This window comes from Schistocerca serialis, unplaced genomic scaffold, assembly GCF_023864345.2.
Source record: "Schistocerca serialis cubense isolate TAMUIC-IGC-003099 unplaced genomic scaffold, iqSchSeri2.2 HiC_scaffold_1353, whole genome shotgun sequence".
Taxonomy (NCBI): Eukaryota; Metazoa; Arthropoda; class Insecta; order Orthoptera; family Acrididae; genus Schistocerca; species Schistocerca serialis.
Genome location: NW_026047573.1, coordinates 2,471,121 through 2,496,688, shown reverse-complemented (window position 1 = coordinate 2,496,688; position 25,568 = coordinate 2,471,121). Strand labels below are relative to the sequence as shown.

General features: G+C 41.3%; 1 protein-coding gene across 1 annotated transcript; it reads left to right on the top strand.

Annotated features, from left to right (window-relative positions):
- The first annotated feature begins 1,323 nt into the window (after positions 1-1,323).
- LOC126440166 (uncharacterized) lies at positions 1,324-25,134 on the top strand. Its single transcript, XM_050090608.1, has 2 exons — positions 1,324-2,208; positions 25,000-25,134. The coding sequence occupies exons 1-2, from the start codon at positions 1,324-1,326 to the stop codon at positions 25,132-25,134; spliced, it is 1,020 nt and encodes a 339-aa protein (XP_049946565.1).
- Positions 25,135-25,568: the final 434 nt, after the last annotated feature.

The window sequence follows — 25,568 nt, the reverse complement described above, 5'->3', positions numbered from 1 at the left end:
AAGTGGTGCTTACTTTACAACTGATTTTCTGCTACATCAGTTCCATACTGACTTCCCTCCTACATCCCTCCCACCCACCCTACCTCCCACCTTTCGCACTGCAGTTCTGCAAGTATGAAATGTCTGAGATGAGTGGCAGTATAGTTACTTCCCACTCACCAAATCTATAACTCTTACCGAAGGGTGCAGTGATGTAAGACAGATTGTGATTTAGTAAGCAAATTGAGTGCACGGTCTTGCTATTGTTAGGTAGCACTGATTGGGACAAATGACCGACAGTCGAGATCAGATGGCCTCTAACAAAGCTGTGTTTAGTCAGGCTGTGGAGGATGCATGGGGAAATTACATGATGCAGTGTCCACAGTTGCATTTTTCCTCCATTACATGAAGGAAGAACAATCTGTGGACAAAGTTCATTGCTGTAGCCCAGGATTCAGACAAGAAATAAACACGTTTTGTCCAATTTGCCGATGTGTGTGTGTGTGTGTGTGTGTGTGTGTGTGTGTGTGTGTGTGTGTGTGTGTGTGTGTGTGTGTGTGTGTGTGTGTGTGTGTTTGAGAGAGAGAGAGAGAGAGAGAGAGAGAGAGAGAGAGAGAGAGAGAGAGAGAGAGAGAGATGTATTTTGCACATTTTTGGCCGAGACTGATGGGTGGCAATAGAGTGGGAGAGAGATGAATTTGACATAACAAAAAATAGCCCTAAAAAGGGGCACTCTTGGCTTATTCATTTCATGTATGTAGGCAGAGAGCAAGTAAAGGGAATGTAATACTCAAAATATTAAATTAAAATAAATTTATTTCAGGTACAAGGATAATGCCAACTAGAACTAGCTCAAATTTCTTTCTCTCATCTTTGATATTTTTCCGTCACCAAGAGATTTTGTGCTGGCTCTCACTGGCAGAACACTGCACAGAAGAACAAGGAAAGAAAGTAAAATGTTCTCAGTCCATAACATTTTATCCAGAATGCCCCATTACTTCTGACTTCAGTCATGCACCCTGGCACTGAATCTGTGAGGCATTGGACCCATTTGTCAGAAGAAACAACCCCACCGAGGCTTCAAAAAAAGCAGTCCAAAAGAGCATCAGCTATAAATGGTGTGTTTCACAGCCAGTTCTCTGTGTGTTCATGCTACTTACACATACATAACTTCCATTGTGTTCAAGTCAGCAGTCTCTCACAGCCAGTCCATTACATTAATGTCTATCTTGGACAGCTGCAGTTGAATGAGCAGACCTATACACAAGTGAATATTCCTCCTGTAGCATGAATTCCCCTCCACAATATAGCATTCACACTAAATGCAGCACCACCTTCTTCAAAATGTGGGCATACGGCCTGCTGCTGAGGAAGCATTCGACGCCCCCGGCGGGGAAACCGACGCCCCCGGCGGGGAAACCGACGCCCCCGGCGGGGAAACCGACGCCCCCGGCGGGGAAACCGACGCCCCCGGCGGGGAAACCGACGCCCCCGGCGGGGAAACCGACGCCCCCGGCGGGGAAACCGACGCCCCCGGCGGGGAAACCGACGCCCCCGGCGGGGAAACCGACGCCCCCGGCGGGGAAACCGACGCCCCCGGCGGGGAAACCGACGCCCCCGGCGGGGAAACCGACGCCCCCGGCGGGGAAACCGACGCCCCCGGCGGGGAAACCGACGCCCCCGGCGGGGAAACCGACGCCCCCGGCGGGGAAACCGACGCCCCCGGCGGGGAAACCGACGCCCCCGGCGGGGAAACCGACGCCCCCGGCGGGGAAACCGACGCCCCCGGCGGGGAAACCGACGCCCCCGGCGGGGAAACCGACGCCCCCGGCGGGGAAACCGACGCCCCCGGCGGGGAAACCGACGCCCCCGGCGGGGAAACCGACGCCCCCGGCGGGGAAACCGACGCCCCCGGCGGGGAAACCGACGCCCCCGGCGGGGAAACCGACGCCCCCGGCGGGGAAACCGACGCCCCCGGCGGGGAAACCGACGCCCCCGGCGGGGAAACCGACGCCCCCGGCGGGGAAACCGACGCCCCCGGCGGGGAAACCGACGCCCCCGGCGGGGAAACCGACGCCCCCGGCGGGGAAACCGACGCCCCCGGCGGGGAAACCGACGCCCCCGGCGGGGAAACCGACGCCCCCGGCGGGGAAACCGACGCCCCCGGCGGGGAAACCGACGCCCCCGGCGGGGAAACCGACGCCCCCGGCGGGGAAACCGACGCCCCCGGCGGGGAAACCGACGCCCCCGGGAAACTGGCAATCGGCTAGTACTACCTGTTGTCACCACTTATTTGCCATTATGTCTGGACCCTCGCGGCTGCTAAACTACGGTTTGGTCTTGGTAAGACAACTTATCTGTAAAAAATACATTTTTTCACATTGCATTCAGATGTAGCTCTGTGGCTGCCAGCCAGTGTAACATTTCCTCACTGAGTTCCTGTTTTATAGTGGATCATTGTGCGTGCAGTACAGCTTTCCTTGGCCCTCAACTAACTGCATCATTGGAACTGGGAAGTTGGTCACTCACTACAACTGCTTCGTATCTAGGGGAGGGATTAGTTGGCTCTTACAGGCAAGCTATGTGTTATCCTGCTGTGTGCTCAGTATCTTGAGCCAGGCATTCTGCTGATAGTGCCTCCTTCAACAAAATTCTTTAAAATTCTGTTTACAGTAGGGGTAGACTTCTGACATTCCAAAGATTCATCAATCACACAGGTTGATATTTTATCCAAAGTTCCCAATACTCAGGCAACTTCCACTCCCATAGTCACCCTTGGGGTGAATTTGCATAGCTTTAAAAATGCATGTTACTACCCCTTAATATTTGTCATGTCAACACAGGGTACATAGAAATTCACGACTCTGCCAGATATGTGACAAGCATGGATGGAAAGCCAAATCATCTGCATACTGCAGACGTTTGCTTAACCTTGCACAGCTTACACTGAGGACAGGCCACATATTTGAACAAAATTTCCTTTAACATTTTTGCCATTTATCAGCATGACAAGAGAGAAATCAGCATTGGACTAATATGCCATTTCTGATGACTAACACCTCTGACAATACCCCAGTTACAGTCATCCACTCACAAGCAGCACCACAGGAATATCACAGTCAAGCAAACATTAATGGTTTGAGTTGGAGCCAGGGCATGGGTAACGACTACCAAAGGTGTATTCATTTATTTCTTATGTCTGTTACTTGTAATTAGGGTCTCAGTGATGTTCTAAGGCCTTCCATGACATCTTCCACTGATCTGTGCCCGCAACTATTGTTGCTATGATGGTCTAACACAAGACTGCAACTCACCTCGCCATCATCTTCCTTATCTTCCCCTTCTCCCTGTTCCCGTTTTCAAGCACGATATGCAGTACACTAGCACTCCCGTACAAGACAAACATTGTGTGATGAAAACCTGAATAGTATTGTAAACCCCGTGAAGAAATTTGATCTCTTTTTGCTGTAGAAATGTTTGTGGAAGCGCACTTCACAATGTTGATATTGTGCTGGACTATACACAAGCACTGTAATGGAAAGTGAAGTTATAGTTTGGCACATGTGACAGATGAGATCTGATGGAATATGATCAAATGTTTTGTTGCAACACTTGGCTTACCTAGGCCTGCAACTGGATGATACTGTGAATCATTAGTTTTACTGTTTCTATTCTTTGCCATGAGATCTGGTTTGTGTTCAAATAATTATATCAAACTTGGCACCCATTCTACATCTACATCAGTAAAGGCACATAAGTGAGTACTTAAGATGCCAGCATCCGAGTTCAAATGCATCTGGAAGCTTTTAATTGTTGGCATTCTTTTTTCTGGTAGTTCATAATAGATTTAATAGATTATAGTTAATATTCTCTGACAAGTAGCTGACCCAGTAATGTTGATAACTAATTTGATAATGCTGCCTGCCCATTCATTAGAGCTTTAATGGCTATATGTAGGTGCAAAAGTACATCATTATTTGTTCACACTTTGTCAAAGTACTCTGGGAAATTTTAACCACTGCTTTAAACATTTAAGGATGGTAAGTATTAAGTGTGGTTGTAGTAGTGTGTAACATTTCTTATCATGAACTGTTCAAGGTATCATGTTTCATTCTGTCTTTTAAGAAGAGCTCTTCAAATGTTGCTTTTGTTGTTGGTTATTTTCTCTATCATAAAACATTATAACTTTCATGACTTTAGCTACAGGTAGTTTAATACATGTACCTGAAACAGAGTGAAGCCCACACACAACAAGAGCAGCTATTTCATTACTCAGACACACAATTCCATTATTTGCATAAATGTCAAAAAAATCTGTCTCTCTTTCTAGTGAATTTGCAAAAACAATAAAAAAATGGAAATGTGTAGCTTTGAACTCTGCACCTTCAGGTTACCGTGCAATGCTTCTATCATTTCACCATGGAGAATGGATTTGGGAAGAGCAGGTAATTTTGAGGCCTTAACCTTTATTCCAAAACATGCAGAGATATATTTTCAAGCTGCAAAATGAAGAATATGAGTGGCAGTGGAAAACAAAAAACTTGTTGGTAAAACTGGTCTTCCATTCTTAGTTGCTTGAATGGTAGACAGTGAGCACTTACAATCTGAATGCCAATAAATATACTAAGGCTAAGAGTGTGCTTATGTCAGTGAATTGAACATTCCGAGAGTCAGGTCCATAACCTATGCAGTTAAGTAAGCGATCACTAGCATGAATACTGAGTATCAGACACCTCACATTTACCACACCAATGACACTCATCTCACCGAGATCAATCCCTGGTGTGGTTTTTACGGCACTATTGCCAAATGGTCTGATCTTTCCAGGCTTTTGTCTAATAAGGCACAATTGTTTGTTTGCTGATGAGTGTACACTGACCCCTACCTCAGCACCTCAATGCCCCAAGCCATCGCAATTTTCAGAAATGAATTTAACAATACCATGGAAGGCACACAGGCACGACAAAAAAAAAAAAAAACTGTAAGAAAGTGAGCTCTCAGTGAACAAGGCCTCTGTTATATATAGATAACATACACTCACATACTCACGCAAATGCAACTCTCACACACGTGATCACACTCTCTGGCAGCTGAAGCCAGGCTGCGAGCAGTTGCACATGATTAAACAGGCAATCACGTGGGGGTAAGGAGGAGGCTGGGACAAGGTGTGGGAGGGTAACAGGGTAGAGGTGAGCAACAGTAGATTGCTGGAGATGACCTGCAGGAGACAGGACATAATAAGGTTAAAGGCAATAGCAAAGAGGGTCACACTCAAAACAGTACCCTGAGGCACACCAACTTCCTGGTAAAGGTGTCTGACAAGGCAGTACCAACATTCCTTGAAAAATCAATACTTTAAAAATACCTGAAGGACATGGGGCATGTGGCCTCAGAAGTGCCACATGTAGAGAGATCAAGAATACCCATCCTTCAGAAGGTGTTTCAGGCTTTCTGCAAATTTAAAAACACTGGCAGTGTCTGATATATCCACAGAAAACCATTCGCGACACACGTTGACAAAGTGATGAGATGGTCAGCTGCAGGACGGCCTGATCAAAATCTGCACAGTACAGTGGTCAGTGAATTGCCACACTCTAGTCACTATACCAGCCAGGCATGAATTACATGTTTCATCAGTTTGCAAACACAGCTTGTGGGAGAAATGGGGCAGTAACTAGAAGGAAGGTATTTTTCCGTACTGGGCTTGGGTATGGGTATGGGAATGACAGTGTCTTTATGCTGGCATCTGGCAAACGGCGCCCTCTGCCCAGATGCAGTTGTACATAAGAAAGAGCAAGTGCTTGCCCACAAAAGAAAGGTTTAGCAACATCTGAATGCAAACATCGTCCAGCACTGTGTTGGAGGATCGATAGGAAGTGAGAGCAAGTTCTCGCCCCCTCATACTAAAGGCAGCTTGTAGCACTCGATAATCTGCCAAAATAAGGGTACTACCCAAGCCTCCTCCACTTGTTTCTGGTGGAGGAAGGCAGAATGATAGTGGGTGGAGCTTGAAATCTCCGCAGAATAGCAGCCCAATGGATCTTGGTCCTGCAGGGCCCATACAACAGATGAGGTAGTGGAACTGTTAGAAGAACTAGTTAAGGAAATCTAGCTAGATTTTTGCTATCCTGAAGGGTGCAATGACACTGTGCATGCAACTGTTCATAATGAATGCAGTTTGCCATCATAGAATGATGGTTAAAAACATGGAGAACACATCTCTGCATGTGAGTTGAGTCACAACACAGCTCAGTCAATAAAGGCACTGGGACATGGCACAGTAAAGATGAAGGGCGAGAATGGAATATTGTGTGGTGGTAATGATGGCATTTGTAAGATACTCTACCTGGCCATCACAACTGGAGAAATTATGTTACTCAAAGGGTGCCAGGGAACAGTAAATCTCGAGTCATCCCTAGAAAGTTGCCATTTGGGTGTGCATATATGTGGCGTAGGAGTCAGAAAATGGATAGCAAATGGTAAATGGTTGCTCGAGTACGTACTAGAGACAGTGATGAGATGATGGGCAAATTGGGCAGTGCAGGAGATTTCCAGATATGGGTAGGAGTGCATGTAGTATAAAAGGAAGATGGGTACTCCCACGATAAGGCAAATGAGGTTAAGGTGACTGAGAAGTTCAGCCTAGAGGGCACCTCTCTGTCAGGTTCTGGGAGATTTCGAAAGAGAATGGTGTGCATTACAGTCAACGAGCAGCAGAAAGGGGTGAGGGAGTTGGCCAGTAAGCTGGATGAAGATTGTCCACGACACCGAATGACTGAGGGATGTAAACAGTACATATGGAAAAGTTCAGGAGAGGAATGTAAAACGCGGACAGGAATAGCTTCAAGCTGGGTAGTCAGGGAGAAAGGTTGACTTTGAACGTCCTTCCATATGAGCAGCATGACTCCCCTCTCTCCTCCTACGATATGGAATGCCATCTTTGGAGAGAGGGAGTCAAAGCAGACTGGGAAGAAATACAAAAGCTCAAATCAGTCAGGAGGATGCAATTTTGTTTCCTGCAGGCAGAGAACTAGCAGAGGCTGCGATTCCAAGAGCAGCCGCAAGTCATCTTTTTGGATTGAAGGCCACTAATATTCCATTGGAATAATGTCATGATTAGGAAAGAGGAGGAGGAGGAAAGAGATGGAGAGGTGGCACCTCAGCGGCCATTCCTGTGTTACATTCTTGACTGCATTTACATAAACTTATGGCTCCTCTTTTTTGGTTTCTTAAATATTTTATTTTATCTGACACATTCCCGACCTTTAAGATTTGTGCCACATATTGGTCCTAAACAACAAGATGTACGAAAAAAAAACCACTTACTGGATAAAGGACTGTTTGCCATGGTCATGGGAGCTGGCAAGTAAGTCAATGCAAGATCTGAAAGATCACAAGAATGATCATTAAATTCTGTTTAATATACCAGAGACCTATATTAATGTTACTGAAAGCAAATCCCTAACGACAAAAGTAACTAAACAGTTACTTTGAAATCACACTGCACAATTTGTGATGCATGTGCTTAAGTTCACTAAGGTAGTTTTATTGAATTACAAATCAACACGTGTCAAACATAACAAACACTATGACAAGTATACCTCTCAAAGTAGTTTACTTGGTAGTTATTTCACAAGCAGGAAAGTATTTTCAGAAGAGTTTAGGAAGTTGGATAGGCCATGAATGTATGAAGGAGAATGAGTCTGATATCATTCTAGAAAGGTACTTTGAAATGTGTTTGCAATTGCGAGTACCTGTCATTTGTGTTTGTGATATTTGCTCAAAAATGGAGAAATCTCAGTTCCCAACTGCAATCAGTAAGCATTTTAGACAACAGTAAGTGATAAGTGTCGATTTTAAGGAATATTTATTGTCATGTTTAATGAGTATCAACTATGGTGTAACACATCGCTTTGGTAAAGGTGTACATCTCACAATGCCTATAGTACCGATGAACAATGGTCACCACCACAAAGTGATTTTTTTTTTTTTTAATTCAAATGATGGCTTTAAACTTTTATACCCTTCTCTGTTGTGCATAATGTGGTGTCACCACCAGACACCACACTTGCTAGGTGGTAGCCTTTAAATCGGCCGCGGTCCGGTAGTATACATCGGACCCGCGTGTCGCCACTATCAGTGATTGCAGACCGAGCGCCACCACACGGCAGGTCTAGAGAGACTTCCTAGCACTCGCCCCAGCTGTACAACCGTCTTTGTAGTGATGGTTCACTGACAAAATACGCTCTCATTTGCCGAGACGATAGTTTAGCATAGCCTTCAGCTACCTCATTTGCTACGACCTAGCAAGGGGCCCATATCAGTTACTATTGATATTGTGAATCATGTACCATCAAGACAGACGTTCATCATTAATGGATTAAAGTTAAGTATTCCACCAGCTAAGTCAGTTTTTCTAAATTCTAATTTCCTTGTCCTGTTCGAGACCTCACGTCAACCTGCGTGAGTTAAAACGCATGCATTTTGGCCTCCTCTAGTAACACCTGCCAACCACAACACACAAAATCTAGTGGAGATTGATGCAGCATATCTGGAGGGTGGGATAACGATAATTAGTTTATCGTTCTTCACAGTTCATGATGATTTCAGTGTTTTATTCTATCATGATGATGATGATACCTGGTTAGGGGGCACTCAATGGCGTGGTTATCAGCATCCACACAAATCCCCAAATTTTACATGGTCCAGCCATGCCACTTTCACAAATGATGATGGCAACACAAACAACCAGTCCATGGGTTTATTCCTTGCTGTCTCATTCTTGTTCAGCAATGTGCCTTCCCCCTAGAACTGTCAGCATCATGACAACTGCCATTACACCAGGAGAACGAAGATGAAGTCGAGCTGTCAGTAAGATTCTGTACACTAACCAATGACACATGACTTGACATTAATAATTAAAGAGAGTTACTTGTTTTAAATTAAGAGCCAGTATATGAGTGGTCTTTGAGATATTTTTTGGTTCATTTAGCAAGTAATTTAGACTTGAGATAGCATTTCAGTTAACAGTGCTAAAGAAGTTGCAAAGTTTGTGATGTCAGGAAACAGACTGCCATGGGAGATGCAATGAGACTGAAATGGAGATGAATAGGATATTAATAAAGGAGTTTATTTGATTAAGCAAGTTGGTAGTGTGCAGAGTAGCTCAGAATAGGAGGAAGTATTTTAACGGTTCAAAGCCCTGAGCTGATGAAATATGTCCTCACCCTGGGAGGAGGACAGGAAGCAGTGTGGGGTTCATTACATGCCACAGAACCAAACTTTATATGCTACTGGTGAAAATCACACTTGCTCTGCCAGTCTCATACGTGCATCCACTACTTTCACTCACCTGAGCGATGGGACGCGTGCCTTCCTCCTTAGCAGGGCCTGATTGACAAAAAAAGAATTTGCGTGTTAATATAAAAAATACTTTATCTGCACAAGTAAAACAAACTAGTGATAAAGTGTGTTTCAACACGACCTGATAAAGAACAGAATCAATTGTTTATATCTTTTAGAAAAAGTACGGATCAGTGTATAATTGAGCATCTAATCTACTCAATTATAAACAACCATCAATATTACCGAGTTCCAGAAAGCCAGAACTTTATTCCGGTTGCACGCTTGCTATCTGAAGACTGGCAGGGACAAATAAATGTTTATTGTCATCATTTCACATAATTATTGATCAAATTTTAAAATCTGCTTAATAAAACATACAATCTTATGTTACACAGTTAACACAGTGTCACGTTTAACATTTAGGAACTGTGTGTAAGCTTGTTTATGCACCTTCACTAATTGCATTCATGTACCGACATTATATTCATCCAGTATTTGGCAATGAGAGCACTTGGTGTTTTGCAGAAAACTTCACCAATAATTTCAAATTATGATGAATTTCTCTCACAGATACCCCACAGAAAGTAATAGCAAAAATGTTTATCACTTACCACATTTTTGCTGTTTGTGCAGTAATAATGCCACATCAAACACATTCAATGTAACACTCCTTTCTTTACTTACAGATGGGTACAAGTAGTGAGGAGAATGAGTGGCAGGTGAGGCAGATTATTTCTCAGGTGGATTTTTTGTAGAGGTGAGACAGAAAGAAAATCTGATGCGTATGGGAACAGGATGGATTAGGAGACATAATAGGAATGAGGTGGAAGTGGGTGGAGTAGCATCTGGCTGGTGCTTTACAATTCTGCCTTATGCCACACAACAGAGGTATGTCAGTTGCTGGCATCTTAACAGGCTTGAAACTGAAACTCACCCTCAGTGCAGCGGATCTTGCCAATGACAGACACTGCACGGTTTCCACCCTGGAGCCATGCAACACTGGACAACTTAACAGTATTTCTCCACTACATAGCCTTTGTAGGGGAATGTGCAGTGGCTCACTAGCCAACCCAAGTTCCAGACTCGACATCAACTATCTACTTTGGAATGCATGACTATATTAATAAGAATGCGGCCCACAATATTGGCATTGCCAGTGCAACCTACAGCAGTGTTTGTCAGTTGTTACAGACAGGGTGCTCAACTGGAAGCTTCAAGAATAGTTTTCATATTAGTGGCAATCTTTTCATGCATCAGGGCATTCTCTTCCTTGCCTTCATCAGAAAGTTGTTTCATTTGCTTCATGTTGGCATGTACCATCTGTGCCACAATGAAACACTCTTCCTCTTGTCCACTCAGGAACATCTCTCTTCTTGTGCTTTTATAATTCCTTTTTTGTCTCTGGAAGCTTTTTACCAGTGTCTTGTGATCCATTAGGTAGCCTTCATCTCTGTGTTCAAGTGCTTCTGCATAGTGTTTGAATGGTTTTGCTCCGTGTTAAAATGCCTTGTGCCACTTCTTTCTTTCATCCTGGTATCTTTCTACCTGCACCATTCCACATCATCATCCCTCCTTACTGATGTCTTGGCCCAATTTCTGTATTTTTCTTCCAGGTGTGTGCCTCATGGATGCCACTGCCATCTCCTCCATGGGGATGACAGTTCATACTTTTGGCTGCTGTTACAGTCAACACTTTTCCTCTGAGCACAGCAACATTGGAATCTAGGACATCATCAGTGCAACTTGCAGTGCTCAGCTTAGCTCATATTAGTGACAACCTTACAGCATATCAGGAGTATTTTTATGTTGCTTGCACTAGGAAGCTGTTTCACTTGCCCAACATTATCATGTGCCTTCTGTGTTCCAATGAAGTTCTAATGTTCATGGCTACCTGAGCACATCTCTCTCCATGTGCATGGATCATCCACATTAGGTGGGACATATGACCACGAGTGTGGGTGGCAGATGGGGCAAGGCAGCTCCCTGCTGGACTCCCTGTAGAGAGGTGAGGCAGAAAGACTAACAGATTGGTCTGGGATCAAACTGTAGTGAAAGTCTTGATGGGAAATATTTTATGAACAAAGGTACTGGCACCAGAGACAAATCTAGTGAACAGGAAGTGATACTGTATTATCAGCCATTCTCTCCAAAAGCATTGACACATTCATCCCACATGCTTCAGTTGTTTTCACTCTACTATACACTCCCAGCACCTTCATTTCAGAGGTGATCAGCTTTCATATGTTATAAAGTAGATCATAGAAATCTTATTTCTGCTGACTGTATTCTTCATAACCACCCTCCCCGTAATTCAAAAGACAGCTCCATAAATAATTGTAAACAATTAATTCCAAGAAACTATTGAGACATTCAAGACAAAATAAGGAAAAGAAAACAAATGTCTCCAGTACACTATCTCACGAGAAAGAAGAAAAACAGTACATCAAAAGAACAGTATCTGTACATTTGTGGTGGTAGATTTCCAACTACAGTCACGATTTTTATATGATTTTCATTAATAAAGACATGCATTAATTTTAGTTACAAGACACAGACATCAGTTTTCTTCAAGAATGAGTTATCAGTGAAAATATATGTCAAATAGTATATACCTAGCAAATAATGTAACAAAGATAAATAATATCTACACTGTCTTTTCCATCCACAATTAAGCCAAAGATAGGAAGCTCCTGCTACAAAACATACTGTACTCACTTCTGTACCAACAAAGAAAAAAAAACACATTCTAGCATCACCTGTCAGCTTCTGGGTTTTAATTGTACATAAACTGAACAACAGATTACAGTACACAATGAAATGGAACATTCCTATGGTTGTGCAGATTCTGAAACAAACATTTTGGCAGGACCTTTATGTCTGATTGACCACAGAAAGGTTAAGGGAGCCCCTGAAAATGTTAGTATCAAATTATTTATGGTAGTGCTGAACGCATCAGCTATGACCATTTGTAAACTAGATTCACACCCCAATATTTCCATTTAAGTTACTACCCTAATAGGTTGTACAAAAATGTTCAGTTTTAAAATACAAATCATCCTCAGTTTCTTCTACTCACATCATTCATTCATTCATTGGAGTCCCACTGTTTGATTAAGCCTCTTCCCTGGCTTCTCCTGGTATTCTGGTCTCAAGCTACAGGCATTGCAGCTTGTAGTCCATGTAGCCTGATATCCACTCAATGCCTCTCACCAGACTGTCACCTCAATGTTCCCCCCACTCACCTCTCTAGGATAGGAGCATGTAATTGTCTTATCCTATCTGTCACTCACTCCATCACTACATTTGTCACTCATCTCCACTACCTCCCCACTACGTCTCCTACTCCTGCCTGTTCCCTGTCCATTTTTCTGTTTCCTTTTCCCTCCCTGTAATTCTCAGCACACATATTTCCACAGCTATATAGGTAAACTTTGTATTTCTGTAAGTCAGTAAATACTCGCCCCAAATCAAAGTCCTCAATATTCAAAAACATAAATATAATAAAATATATTGTGATTTCTGGATTCTAATTCAATTGTGAATGGTGAACTGACTAAGGGGTTGCAGAAATCACATAGATAAGAACTATAAACCCACTATCCAATCAAAATACCTGGGCACCCTTATGTAACGTGCAACTGAGCATTTTAATTCAATGAGAGGTGGATCTACTATTATAGGAAGTGAAATTAAATGGACACCCTAGCTGCGAACAGGCGGTGATGTGCTTCATTGGGGAAATGTTGAAAATGTGTGGCCCGACCGGGACTCGAACCCGGGATCTTCTGCTTACATGGGAGACGCTCGATCCATTTAATTACCATTTCATTTCTAGCAAGGCTGCATGGTCATCCAAGGTAATTGTTCTTTCAAGAACAGATACTACCATCATATATAGTTAAAATACGGCTTCCCGGACATTGACCTTCTTGTGCGAACGCACACGATATGCCCAAACTCGAACGGGACTTGGTAGATTAATCTGCCACAAGTAATGAGTATGATCAGCAAACATCTGTTAGGCACACTACGAATGTAGTGGTGTGGATATGTTGGGAATGTGGATTTCACGGGGAGTGTGCAAGGGATAAGTCCCTGCAGACGCACTATCCTCCGTGCCCGCGGTGGCTCAAATGGATAGAGCGTCTGCCATGTACACAGACGATCCCGGGAATGAGTCCAGGTCGGGACACACATTTTCAACATGTCCCCAATGAAGTACATGACCGCCTGTTTTCAGCTAGGGTGTCCATTTAATTATTTCATTTCTAGCAAAGCTGCATGGTCATCCAGGGTAATTGTTCTTACGGGAACAGATACTGCCATCATGTATATTACAAGAAGTGGCAGGTAATACTGTTTTGTAAGCAGAATTCATCAGTCAGGGATCTGAGTACACTGAACATGGACTTTTCTTTGCATTACACCTGAATAATTAACACAGGGATGAATTTCAGCCCTTCCAAACTTGCCCAAGTCAGCTGTCAGCGATGTGACAGTTAAGTGAAAATGTGAAGGAACAACCAATGCTACATGAAGACCAGGCACACACAGTATGCTGATGGACAAGTGCTTCTATCATTGTGGTAGGAAATAGTAAAAACCAGCTTGCAGTTAGCTGCTGCAGTCACTCTTCAGTTTTGAAGTGCAGCTAGAAGCCCGCTAAGGAAATGGCTGTGTACAGGGAGTTAGAAAAACTGGTTACAATGGCTGAGCAGCTTCTGGAAACAACATATTTCTGTTCAACATAAAGTCACACTGACTGTAGCATAAACACCTATGACTGCTGGTGAGTGGATGAGTGGAAACGAGATTTGGAGTGACAAACAGTGCTATACTCTGTGGGTGTCTGACGGAAGAATTTGGATGTGGTGACTACTAAGTGAACATTATCTGCCATTACCTCTACTGCCAACAATGCAGTGCAGAGCAGGCAGTGTAACAATATGCAATTTCTCCTCTTTAACTTGTTCTCCCCTTATTGTTATTCAGGATATGATAAATGCAGAAGGGTAAGTACATATTTGACAGTATTGTGTACTATACACAGCAGAGGAACAGTTCACAGACAACGACCAATTTGATCAGCTCAACACTTGTACCTCTCATGTATCAGCATTGTTAGGCAAAGGCTTATAACCAGTGGCATTCCTGAAGAAGGCTTGCCTGCCGATGTTCCAACCTGAAAGCAATGGATCGTCTTAGGGATTAGTTAAAAATGGCATTTTCACTCCATACCCTGTGTCCAATATTTCTACCTTGTCTGGTATCAGCTATCAAGGAAGAATGGGCTGGCATCCACCCACAGAGATTTCGAAATGTCAAAGTGTCCCCAGAAGAGTTCAAGTCCTCAAAGGAGAACACAAAATCTTAGTGTCCACTAATAGGTGTCCAGATACATTTGATTCTCTAGTGTACAAAGCAGGAATGTAAGCCTGCCACAGTGGGCTCTTACTCTTACTCACGGGCTCTTACTCACCAGGTGACTTCGCTGCACCTGCAGTACTGGGTCCAGCCTCTGGTGACCGTAGCCGCTGTTGTTCTGCACTGGATACTATTGTACACACAGAGAGAAAACATCTTTCAAGTACTTTATGTTCACTTTAGTGACATGCTCTTAAATTATGGCTGCAATTGAGGGTAAATTTGCGTATTTTATCATGGACAATGATGTACTGAGGCTATAACCAATCTCAGAAGCCATAGTTACAAAAAGAAATCCACATTCATGGCATATAGGAAAAAAAATTTAAAAAACTTTGGACTGTGTTCACTGGGCACCATGTTCACAGACTGTGCTTGTATGTACCACTCCAGAGGAGAGATGCACATATCAATGACTTCTTATCAATGAATGCCATTTTGAAAGAAGTTTTGTGTACACATTATGAAAAGAGCAATAGAAAACAACATGTCAAACATAAACGTACAGATATTGTTCATTAGTGTGATTTCTATTTTGTGTGTGGTGACTTACATCAGGGGACAATATGCACCTTCAGCACTGTACAGCTATCGCAGCAGCTTTGGGTGCCAAACTACATGTGTTAAAATAAGTATTCTGTGGGGTCACCACACTGTCCTGTAAAGCAATAGGCTGCCGATGGAGTTATTTCAACAACTGATGTATGTTGTGAGACACAGAAGAGGAACCTTCAAAATTATTGTGAGTGTCTCTTTTATACTGAATGAAGGTGATCTTTTAGTGTAGTTCACGAGTGTGATGATGAAGGGAATAAATAATTTGTTAAGTCAAAAGTGACATAGTAACTTATTTATTTAAATGTGATGCGTCAAAGGCATCAATTTTGAATTTTAAAGTAATTATAACAGAGTTTGAGAAGAAGTATAGAAGATAAGGTACAGAATATAATACATCATTGTATTAAATAATTACACCACATGACACCTGACTGCAGTGTTAGGGGACAAACGACATGAAAGGGAAGCTGTGTTGACAGAGGAGTGAGACAAGTGTCAGAGTCCTGCACAACTGAGTAAGCGAGCACAAAATGTGAGATCAGGAGACCACAGCCTAACTTGATAGGCTGCCCACACCACCTGTCATAGACATGCACAGAAGTTGTGACTGAGCCTTATACAATGTACAGATATAGTTTAAGTCCTTTTGGTCACACACATTATAAACTTGCCAGTCAGTACTATAGGCAAAATGTCAAAGGTGGTGGTGTATGCATTTATCTAAATCCCAAGCTTAAATTTAAGATAAGATATGAGGCTAAACCATTAATCATAGAAAAGAAAGTAATTGTTGCAGCAATTCGCAGATCACCATCTGGAGATACTGAAGTCTCTCTTAAGAATTTGGAAGAAATGCTCGACATTTTTCTCAAATGAGAACTCTGCCATAATTCTTTGTGGTGACTTTAATATTAATCTATTGGTCCAGAGTTCAGTAAAATACTTGTTTTTAGACATACTAAAAGCTTCAACTTGTTTCCCCACGTATCAGCTCCCACTAGAACAACAGATTCCAGTGAAAGCCTAATAAATAACATCCTCTCAAATGTGGTCACACATGAAGTTGCAGTTACAAATGTGAATATAGGATTATCAGATCATAATGCACTAACCTTTAATCTCACTGCAACTCCCAAGGAGGGGAAAATAAAAAGGAGTACAAACGATTTTTCTCTACTGAAAATTGTAATCAGTTCAAAAATAATGTTAAAAATGCAGTTTGGCCAGAGGTCTTGGCACAAACAAACACAAATGATGCTTACAATACATTTGCTTCCACTTTTATGGCATACTTTGAAATGTGCTTCCCAAAAAAGCTTTTGAGTTACAGATCATCTGGATCCAAAGGGACCTGGAGTACACCCGGAATTAAAACGTCAAGTGAAACCACGAAATTACTAAGTTTAAAGTTAAAAACATGTCATGATCAGCAGTTTGTTGAGTATGTGAGAACATACAAACAGACTTACCACAAAGTAATATCAAAAGCGAAATTATTAAGTAATGATAGATTAATAAGGCAGGCTAGTAACAAGTCCAGAATGATGTGGTAAAAAAAGAAAAATGAAAATAAATTGTGTCAAACTAGAGAACAGGAAATCCATCTTAAAAATAATGAAAATATCCCCATAGAAAAAAAGCCATGGCAAATAATGTAAACAATTATTTTGTTAATATTCCCCTTACTTTAAGCAACAATTAACAGTGATGTCTCCAATGGTAAATACCAGCATGATGGCAATCCCATCAGACGAGCATTAAGTTCTAAAAGTCATTAAATGCTTGAAATCCAAATTGTCCTCTGGTTTGGATGATGTACCTGTATCAATAATTAAAAAATTGCTCCACGTGTTGTCGAACCTATAGTGCACATAGCAAACTTGTCCCTTAGTGAAGAGATATTTCCGGATAAAATAAAATCTCTAAAGTGATACCTCTACACAAAAATGGTGACAGACATAAAATAGAAAATTACCAACCTATATCTCTCCTCCCATACTTCTCCAAAATACTTGAGGAATTTATGAAAATCAGGGTTACAAAATATCTAGAAAAACATAAACTAATAAGTAACAGTCAACATGGCACAGTACAGAAACAGCCATATTGCACAGAAATAGTAAGAAATTTTGAGTCAAATAAACAGGTTGTTGGAATTAATCTAGATTTAGCCAAAGCCTTCAATACTGTGAACAATGTAATATTACTAGGGAAACTTGAAGCAATATGCATCAGGGGTACCGTTAAAAATTGGTTTGAATCCTATCTGCAAAACAGATCACAAGTTGTTGAGCTGAGGTCATCCAAGAATCTTCACAATTTTAAACCCATATCTGAACCAAAACAAATTTAAATAGTTGTTTCTCAGGGCAGCATTCTGGGCCCATTGTTATTTCTAGTTTATATCAATGACATACAGGCTCCAGATAGCCCAGCCAAAATTCTACTATTTGCAGATGACACGAGTATCGTAATTAGTGATAAAAAAGAATCACTGTGTACTACAGCAGAAAAAATGCTCATACATACAGTCATGGTTATATTAAAATAAGCTGACATTAAATAGAAAGGAAACGAACTTTATACAGTAAGGGAGAAAGTGACAAGGGGAAAATATGTGCCTTATGCTGGATAGCAAAGAAATAGAAAAAATGTGCACCACGAAGTTTCTGGGAATGCGAATTGACCAAGATTTTAACTGGAATGAATACAGTTTTTATATTACTCAGGAACTTGGCTCAGCATGTTTTGCCTTAAGAATAATATCCAAGGTATGTAGCAAGGAATATATTAGAGCGGTGTACTTTAGTTATTTCCGATCAGTTGCTAGCTGTGGCACAAGCTTTTGGGGAGAAAACCAGGTCAAGACTAAATGACATTTTTATTATGCAAAAAAGAGCTATTCGTATCATGACACACAGCCCACCACAAACTCACTGTAGACCCTTATTCAGACAACTGAAGATACTGACAATACCATTGATATATATCTTTAAATGCCTGGAAACGGTCAGTAAAAATAACTGCGATCTCCAAATCAACTCAAGCTACCATGATCACAATACAAGGCATTGTAAAGACTTCCACATTCCCTATGTAGCAAAAACTAGAAGTCAGAAACATGTTAGGCAATTAAAGAATTGAAAGGTAAAAATAATTAAAGCATTAAGTAAAAAAAAATACTTGATGGAAAAATGCTACTAGAGTAAGCAAAGACCTGTCTCAAACTGTGGATTGAAACCTGTACTTACTTTTTAAAAAATTTAAACTAATTTAATTGTGTTTTCAACTTCATAATTATGGTACTTATGAAAAATCTGTTAATCATCTGTAATACATTTTGTGTACAAGGCGTAGTTCATGGTCTGTGATTGTTTATCATGAGCACGTACTTTTGTTTTTGTGTAATAAGTTCTTGTACACTACTTATGTACTATGTGTATGTAATTTGTTTGGCTGTTTGTATATGTTCGTCCATTTATTTTGTGTATGTGTTGTTATGAGTTACGTGTAATCAAATGACAAATCCTGTATCACGTGTGTGATCTATTGGACGCTAAATAAATAAATAAATAAATAATTAATTAATTAATTAATAGACATCCAAAGGAACAGACACCACACTTTTATAAATATTCATGCCTGATGTAATATTGGCCTTTCAGTCCAAATGCACTGCAATGTCAGATATCCCACAGAAATATAGTAGACCCGCAAGCAAAGAAGGCTAATATACAGGGTACACTACTGTGGAGATTTGGGTTAGGAAGGAAACAGACTGATACCCAGAGTGCAAAAGAAATTTTTATGTGTCACTATTCAGTTGTTTCAATGTGCTATTGCAGTAGAAGTCAAATTTCTTTCATCAGGCCTCGATAATGTTTCACTCTGAAGACATTCAATATGTCTATAATGCTTGGCTACATCCAGTAATGTCTTCTCATGTATGTGTAAATAATCCTGCAACATGGGACAGCCAATGCAGTGAGCAGTAAGACTGGAATCAATGCATACACATTGAGGAAGTAAATAGGGGGGATCTAATCAGTGAAGTATAGAGTACAATTTGATTGGTTAGCGATGGAAACATCACGTCTAGTAGGTACGTATTCCACATATACAGCTTTGCATTATTTTGTTTCCAGTCAGGAACCACTCATTTAAAGCAACACATTTGTGATAAAACCCACACTGACACAGCTCCTTCAGAGATAGCGGAAGTAATAAACAACAGTATAGCACAGAAGTGTGTTGCAATGTGTGCCAAAGACACGAGTCCTCAAAGCTGTATCTGATGAAGGTTGCAAAGAACTAGGCCAATGATTAACACATTTAGGTGCACAGTATATAGAATTCTGTAGTTCAGATGCCATACTGCATGCCATCTCTTGTGAACTTTGTTTTCTTTACACCTAAATTTCTGGATTTAGGAGCACACAAGTAAATGCTATGAAAATCAAAGGAGAGTAATGCTGTTTAGAACATTTCACTGGACATGTTTCATAATTTTCTTACTGTCTCCAACCAGGATACCAGAACAATAAAACTTTTTGGAAAACTGCAAAAGGATTTTTTGTTTTGTTCTGATCTCTATTTTGTTTGTTATAATTGAAAATTGAAGTAATCACTGAATAAAACAGGATTCTCAGTTTTTTACATTTATTAACCTTCAAAATAAGCAAGGTGTTCCACCAAAATAGCAGGGTTCTCAGTGTTCCATAACCGCCATAAACCACTCTGAACTAGAATGATCACACCATTCCCCTCCCCACCCTTTCCCATGTGCTGAAATCACAATAATTTGTTTCAAGACAAAATTATCATAAACACTAAAAATCAGATAATGTGACTCAATTGTGGAACATCTGCAGTGCTTACCATAATCAGGGTCCCTGGCGAGCACACGAAGTATAATTAATTTCTTAAGCTGCTTTACTCGCATTTCCTTCTCATCTATCTCATTAATTTCAGAACAGCATGCTTCACAGAGCATTCCTTTTCTGTCAATTTCTACATTCCTCATATGTATAATTTCAGCCAGCCTCTGGCTGAAGCTAATTCTGCTGGTGTTGGTGAGGGCAGTCATGGGAGTCCCTGTAATTCCCACCACTTCACGGCATAAAAAGCAGCTGCTTGCACTGGCTGGTAGATGTTCTTGGAACTGGAAGTAAAAGCATACACAAACCTGTGTTAAGTATTTGTCAATATTCATTTGTGTTACATTGGACTACAGTACTGCATACCCTAAAAGGAGTGCCTGTAACTACTATAACCAGTTATATTTGTGACAGTCTTTTTGTTGTGCCTATCTCCAACTCAGCATCTCTGTTTAATGGTGAGTAGCAACTTTCCTTTCCAGGTCAACTTGGGGACAAGCTACTTAATTTTAGGTGCATGTGTAATGCTTGTGCTCTAATATGAAAAGTCACAGTGAACTACTTATCCAATTCTTTGACATGAGCTCTTCTATCCTACGGTGTTTTAACTACTCCATTGAAACTCCACATTTTGGAAGACACACCACAGTCCACCTCTAAGTTTACACTGGAGCAGTAGGTGACTATTTCATTCTTCTTGCAACAAAATTCAATCATATGAGGCTCATCACGTAAATATACATTTCACATGGCAATCTAGCACATAGTCAGTTAGCTTGAGCATCAATATGAACTGCATAAAAGAACATGTTTGACCTGCTGCTGGAAGGTATGTTGCTGCTCACAGTGTTCATCCTCACACAATAGCCACACTGAAGACAACCTTGGAAGAAAGTGGCACTATCTCCCACTTTGGAGGTCAGTAAGACAACCCTGCAGTCGTCATATAGGCTAAATCAGTAAATATAAATGAAATATTGAAATCATCTTTAAAAATTCAGTCAATGCCAATGACAAATTGGGACAGGCAGTACAAAGTTTTCATGATCTCAGATGAGAATCTGAATGCAGAAGAGAGACAGGAGGCCAAATGGAGGAGTAAAACAACAAACAGGTAGTGTGAGAGAGCTGACAGGAAAACAAGATCTAAATCCTGTCAGAGACACTGATTTTATATGATGGTACTTACTGTCTTTCAATGTCCTGCCTCTTCACTAAGTTTGAAAAGGAATTTCAATTTCTTGAATCTTAGTTAGAGAAACATGACACCATTGAATGAATATATCCAAGCTTAACAACTTATACGAACTAAACACATTTTTGCAGTAAGAATTAATGTTTTGTGGATTTACTAATGTGCTAGTAATTCAAATCATCTTATATTATTCATTAAAAAGACAATATTCAGAATTAAAATCAGTTATATTGCTACAAGTCCAATTGTGATGAAGAAGTAAGATGGATCAGCATAGATCTGCTTGGTTTTCCTGAAAGTCTGTAAGAGGGGTGGCCCGGAGGCAGATGGCTAACAATCTAATGCCATGCAACTGTCACTTACAGTACAATGCTGATTTATAATAAACTTAGTCTTCAGTGCATGTGTCAAGAGTAACTGTTATGCAGAGAATTCAAGGCTGTTCAGCAATACTGTCGTTGTTAAAAGGCAAAGGACTGATAATTAAATATTTATTGCAAAATATATTCCAATTTGCTCAATTTTACCACTACAATGTAATAGAACAAATATCTTATTTCAGTTTATGAACTATTTTACTTTTAAATTATCTATGTATGTCATTTAGCCAAGTACATCATTCACATATTTTTTCCTTTACTCTTCCCCTAAAAAATGGTTATAGTAAAAGGATTTTAAGCCATAAGTTATGGCCACAAAGGGGCAAGAAGGTTCTGAAAATACAGATCAAAAGGTGCCAATGGAATTACTTTATTTGATTTACATCAGCTACATTAACTATTTTTGTCCCATGTCCAGGGTTCTGTTATATCAGATTACACAAATCACTTCAGTTTTCACTTCAAGTCATGGACACTGAGTTCAATAGTTCCTTATACATGAAGAAACACTGCTTCACTTCTAAAGAACCCAATTGTGCATTTCCTGTCAGCACTCATAAAGGGAGCCCAGTCAAAGCTGCAAAAGGTTTCCACATCTGAAATCTTCATTAAATTCAATTTGAATTTGAATTTGTTTTTAGAAACCCCATCAAGTATGTTCTTAACACTTTGATTGTTTTATTTGTTTTATTCTAGGGCATAAGAACAACTAAGGTCATATGTGCCCATGTCAGAGCATCTGAAAACTAAGACAAAAAAGAAGTTAAAAGTAAGTGCACGTTAAGTCGAATCTACAGAAGAGAGACAGTTAAAACTGAAAAATTCCTTGTGGAGAAAGTTGCATAAAATTTTCCATAGAGACAACAGAGGTCCTGAACTAAATATTAAATGTCATTTGCTGTATTGCTACGATAGATTAAAGGTAAGACAGGATCAACCGCCTGTGGAGCTTTCGCTAAAATGGGTAATAACTCAGGCAGCAAACATAAATGAGAAGATAAGTGGTTGAAAAAAGGGAATTCTGTCAGGAAATGCCAAACTGTCAAAGGCTGATGACAAGCAGATGGACTTTGCTGGAGCTTGTTCCCATGAAGGGGGGACCAGTGGTGATGCCCAAGGGTACCACCTGCGGACTGATGGCAACACAGAGATCATCAGACGGTATGGAAGAACTAACAGGCTGAGGTAGTCTGTTGCCTTGGCAGCAACAAGAGAAGCTGCGTTTCTGATCAGACCGACATGACCAGGTACCCACATAAACATCACAGTAGCTCCATAAAGAGTGAGCAAGTGGAAGCTTTCTTGAACAAGTTGCACTAAGGGATGGACCTTGTGCAGCACTGGGGATCTGAAGGGATATGAGAGAACTGGAGCAGATAACAATTGAAAAGCCTGTGTTGCCAAATGTAATGCGTGGCTTGATACAGAACAAAGAGCTCTGCTGTAAATACTTAGCTGTGTTTTGGAAGCTGGTACCGAAATTTGTCAATGCAAATGACAAAGGCACACGTGATACCACAGTCAGTCTTACTGCCATCAGTGTACACAAATGTGCTATTGCTACGTTCTGTGCGAAGGTTGAGAAACTTATGCAATAGATCAAATCTGGATTAGTGTTCTTATGAAGTCTGGAGTGAACACAGGCTGCCGCAAGAAGCCGAGGTTGGTAAAGTGTCAGGTAGCATGTATTTAAGCATGCTGGAGCAGCAGCCAAAAGGGAAGTAACAGAAGAAGGATGCACCTAACACTGGTGGTGAAAAGAATCATCAAGAAAGAGGGGAGAGGATGGGTAGCCAGGCATGGCAGACAAACATCATGTGCACCTGTTGAGGAGAACATCACACCAGTATGACTGTGGTAATTCAGCAGCTTCTGCATTCATACTCTCAATTGGGCTAGCGTAAAATGCTTCAGCAGCCAAACAGATGCCATGATGGTGCAAGATGGATGCATAAAAAGAACACCAATAGCCTAGTTTTGAATGGACAAGGGATCTGTTGGACTGGAGGAGGAAGGTCCAATCCACTCCCCAGGAAGTGCTGTTGATGGGACATTGAGGGACAGGGTATAGCAGGCAGCCAAGTAAGATGTGGGAGGACTAAGAAAATTTCCTATCAAGCATGAGCCCCAGGAATTTCACAGTTTCAGCAGACAGAAGAGCAACAGGCTCAAGATGTAAAGACAGTGGAAGAAACCCATTGCACTGTCAGAAATTCCTACAAACCGTTTTGTCAGTGGAAAAACAAAAGCCTTTGTCAATGCTCCGTGAGTAAAGACAATCACTGAAGACGCTGCTCAATGAGACCAGTCTGTGGGAGAATGCAATAGATCGAAAAATCATCAATGAAAAGGGAGCCCGATACGCCCTGCGAGATACAGGCCATAACAGTATCAAAGGTGACAGCAAGGAGGACAACACTCAGGACGGATCCCTGAGGCACAGCATTTTCCTGGATAAATGGGGTTGACAAGCAAAACCCTTATGTACCTTGAAAGTTGTCTTTTAAAAATTCCTGAAGGGAATGGTGCAGGCAGCCTCAGAAGCCCCATGTGTAGAGAGTACGGAGTATACCAGTCCTCAAGCAAGTATTTTACATTTTCTCCGGGTCAAAAAATGCACGTACAGTGTTATTTCCGCAGAAATGACACGGGTTGACAAGGTTATGAGATGGTCAACTGTAGGATGGTGTGTTGGAAATTCACATTGTGCAGTGGTTAGTAGATTGCGAGACTCTAGCCGCCACACCAGGCACCCAGCTCTGACTGGACATCACGTTGTATAACCCCACTAGATATCAAATTATGTTTGCAATCGACAAACTATGTGGCTGTGCGTTCCTTGGTGTTTTCCACGTTAGCAGGTCATCCTTACCCTATCCCACACTACTTACCAGCAAAAATGTGAGATTACTGTCACAAAGACAAATTGAAATGTTGGTTTGTCCATTCTTGAACCATTCCCTAATCTTTCTGTTCTCGCACTGTAGCTCACTAAGCAAATTCTGGTCAGCACACTGAGCTTGTTGCTATCTAGGCCTTAACTCTCCTTCATTTTGGTTTCTCAGTTTTCAAGCAATGCTCACCACCAGCATTACATTAAATTCTGCTGAGTAGACAGTTAACTATTCAACATCCTTTCCAAAGAAACTACAATGAAATGTTATACGATAGTGTCAAGACTGTAGTGAAGTAATTTTTTCAAAGTAATTTGACAAAGATGTGTGTAAATGATTTTTTACAGCGTAATACAGTTATGAAGAGCTTCCCAGAGGGCACAGTCAGTCATCAGAGCATACTGATGACAGCCAACCTCTCACTACTGACATGGGAACTATTGCAAGTTCATACACCTACAGCCAACTACAAACATACTTAAAACATGGTGACACACCCCTCCAAGTGGCCATCGATAGTATTCACCCATAACAACACATATTTGACTGCTAGCATCAGTGTACTGGCCTCACTGCATTGTAACTGTACGCACAGTACAAACGAGGCCGCTGCTGTATTTGGTAGTGTATCAACAGCTGGAAGTCATTTAAACCGTAACTCAAGAGGTGACTTTTCTGTAACGTATGCCACGAGCTCCACAGCTCATGGTCTCACTGTAGCGTTCTCACTTCCCAAGCATTGGGTCCCAGGTTTGATTCCCGGCGGGGTCAGGGATTTTTCACCTGCCCCGAGATGTTTGGGTGTTGTTGTGTCCCCATCATCATCATCATCATCATCATCATCATCATCATCATCATCTCCCCATTACAGTTGGAGGAAGGCAATGGCAAACCACCTCCATTAGGACCCTGCCTA